The 2,969-nt window shown below is 27.8% G+C and overlaps 1 protein-coding gene across 1 annotated transcript; it reads right to left on the reverse strand.

The window, feature by feature from the left end:
• Positions 1-237: 237 nt before the first annotated feature.
• LOC132953716 (chymotrypsinogen A-like) lies at positions 238-2,666 on the reverse strand. Its single transcript, XM_061026080.1, has 4 exons — positions 2,550-2,666; positions 2,335-2,445; positions 655-851; positions 238-589 (listed from the first exon to the last, which is right to left on the reverse strand). The coding sequence occupies exons 1-4, from the start codon at positions 2,664-2,666 to the stop codon at positions 238-240; spliced, it is 777 nt and encodes a 258-aa protein (XP_060882063.1).
• Between the last annotated feature and the right edge of the window lie 303 nt (positions 2,667-2,969).

The following is a 2,969-nucleotide window of genomic DNA, read 5'->3' on the forward strand; positions in this document are numbered from 1 at the left end:
GAAACATAATCATACGAATCGTAAAAATACGGAATCAATTAGTAATACCACGGACCGTAATATTTCGGAAAAAAATTCTCACGGACCATACATTTACGGAATTAATAAATATTGAACCATAATATCATGGACTGTAAAGATATTAAATTACCTGACCATAAAACCCCGTAGAACAAAAACGTAACCTAACCTAACCTAACCAATAAAAATAATGTTAATTTAATTTTCATATTAATTTTAAATAAATGTCAACATAATACACAATACTAATGTTAAAAGTATGTACAATGTGTAATGACGTGTCTTAAGCAAATTCCCAGAACTCCGTTTCTTCTTCTTTTTTGGTTCTATTATATTATTTAACCATTTTCTATGAACATCCACGAACATGTAAACCACCTGCTGGTTAAGAGCTCCACATGATATATTGTTTTCTGGAATTATAGAATACATAAAACTGTTTATTCCATATTGCTTATTGTTGCAAATCATCGGACCTCCACCGTCCCCTAGACATGTTGATGGATCATTGGGAGAATTTTGTGGTACCAGACATAAATATTGTTCCCAATTTATTTTTATCCTATCACTGTTTGAAAAATGTATATAAAGTAGCTTATATATTACATACACAACAATATACAACAATTTTACCTATCATGTTTTCGACAAGCTTTTCTACCATATACGATATCATTGGTCATCGTGTATCCTGTACCAACGTCTGATTTTTTATCTCCAGTTAGACCAAATCCAAAAATTCTACAATTCAACTTTTTGCCAAAGGCAAAATCTTTAGACGAACCACCAATTTTCAAAAATGTCTTGATTTCTGGGAATTTTTTTTCTAGCTAAATTAAAATATAAGTATAACTATGAATGATAATACCTATATATTAATTATGAAATCGACGATTATGTATGAAGTACTTAGATTAGGCTAAGTTAAGTTAGGTTAGGATACTTTATAATAGACTACAAAATTATACAATGTGTTCCGGGGGGAAGTGACCGGCCGATATCATATGAAAGTATACCCAAAATTATGAAGAAATACCCTTTAAAGAGTGGGTCTAACTTTTTTATTTTTAAGTTATAGGCAGTTAACTTTTTTTTATCAAAACCAAACCTATTGTAATTTTTTTTTTATCTTAAAGCTATTTAAGAGTTCTATTAACCAACATACGCAATTAAACCAGAAATGAGCAAATTATTTTTATTAATTTGAAAAAGTTATTATTTTTTATCAAAAATTTATATTTTTAAAAGTAAATCGCGTATAACTCCAAAAAATTTAGTATTAACTATGGGTTTTTTGCTTATTGTTTTATTCTGCAAAATGACAAGACTACACCTAAAATGTACCGAAAAAAATAATATTAAACGATTAATGACCAATTAACGAAATAACGACCGATACTCGATTCTAAGAAAATCAATATTGTAACGACAGCCTATAATTCTGCAATCATGGAAGATACGAAAACCAAACTTTTAATTTATTTTAGGTATTATTCAGTACAATAATACAACAAGCAAACCCATATCAAATACTACATTTTTTGGAGTTATATGCGATTTACTTTTAAAAAAATTAATTTTTGATAAAAAATAATAACTTTTTCAAATTAATAAAAATAATTTGCACATTTCTGGTTTAATTGCGTATGTTGGTTGATAGACCACTTAAATAGCTTTAAGATAAAAAAAAATTACGTCAAAATGTTGAATAGTTTTGAAGATACATATAAAAATGTGTGATAGGTTTGGTTTTGATAAAAAAAAGTTAACTGCCTATAATTTAAAAAATAAAAAAGTTAGACTCTTTAAATGGTATTTCTTCATAATTTTGGGTATACTTTCATATGACGTCGGCCGGTCACTTCCTCCCCGGAACATGTTGTATAGTATATTAATTATTATTATAGATTATATTATACGGACAATATACAATTTGTAAAAAATTAAATAAAATTATATTATTTCACCCAACAATCAAAATCTTACAATATTTATATAGCAGTCACTTATTTTTACAAATATATTACTACAAATGAGGAGTTCGAATATAGGTGTAACTGTAACTATAATGTTTTTGGTTAGTGGGGTGCTGAGAGTATACATAAATACAAACTACACACTGATGAATAAATATAACTGAGCTGTTGTGATAAATCTGATTTAAAAAACTACAATATGTGATGGTTGGAAGTTACTTTTGACAATGCTTCTGCAAGCAGAAGTAATAAAATTTGTATAATTGAAATTTGAAAGGCCAAGTACAGATGAACAGGAATGTTCTTAGTTTAACAAAAATATTATATAGTTGCATACTTTTAACACACAAATATTATTTCTTTCGACACTAAAATGTTCGTGTAGGTATATGTTGGCAACCCTATGAAAGTCAATGCTTTCAACTTGTAATGGTGATCCTTGGCACACCTATTTTGACATGAATAAATTAGTTGCTTAGGAATTTAAAATGTTTTTGTGGATGATAAAATATGTAAACAAATACAATTAGAATGCAGCTCAGTTATACTTACTTCTATATCATATACAGTGTACCCAGTACAACACATACCAGCTGTCAATACGAACAATTCTTTTACTAATGATCCTGTGCACGCTTCATACTTGTTTGTTCTATTTTTATCCCACATTCTAAGATACATTACGTACGGATAATCTTTGGAACTAAATCTTGTTCCTTTGTATACAAGTCCATTACTGAATTGAAAAGTTGAATTATGTTCAAATAATGCCACTATAATCAACAGTAATAAAATGATTGCAATTTTCATCGTTTGTGAAAAAACTTAAAATACTTTGCATTCATAATATTAATATTTATGTATTCAAAAAAGTTATATTATAAATATTCACTGTAATCAATATTGTATTATCATGACAACTACCGTCTGTATTGAAAATGTATAGTACCAGGTAACAGATTGTTAGTCCAT

The sequence above is a fragment of the Metopolophium dirhodum genome, chromosome 1, assembly GCF_019925205.1.
Source record: "Metopolophium dirhodum isolate CAU chromosome 1, ASM1992520v1, whole genome shotgun sequence".
Taxonomy (NCBI): Eukaryota; Metazoa; Arthropoda; class Insecta; order Hemiptera; family Aphididae; genus Metopolophium; species Metopolophium dirhodum.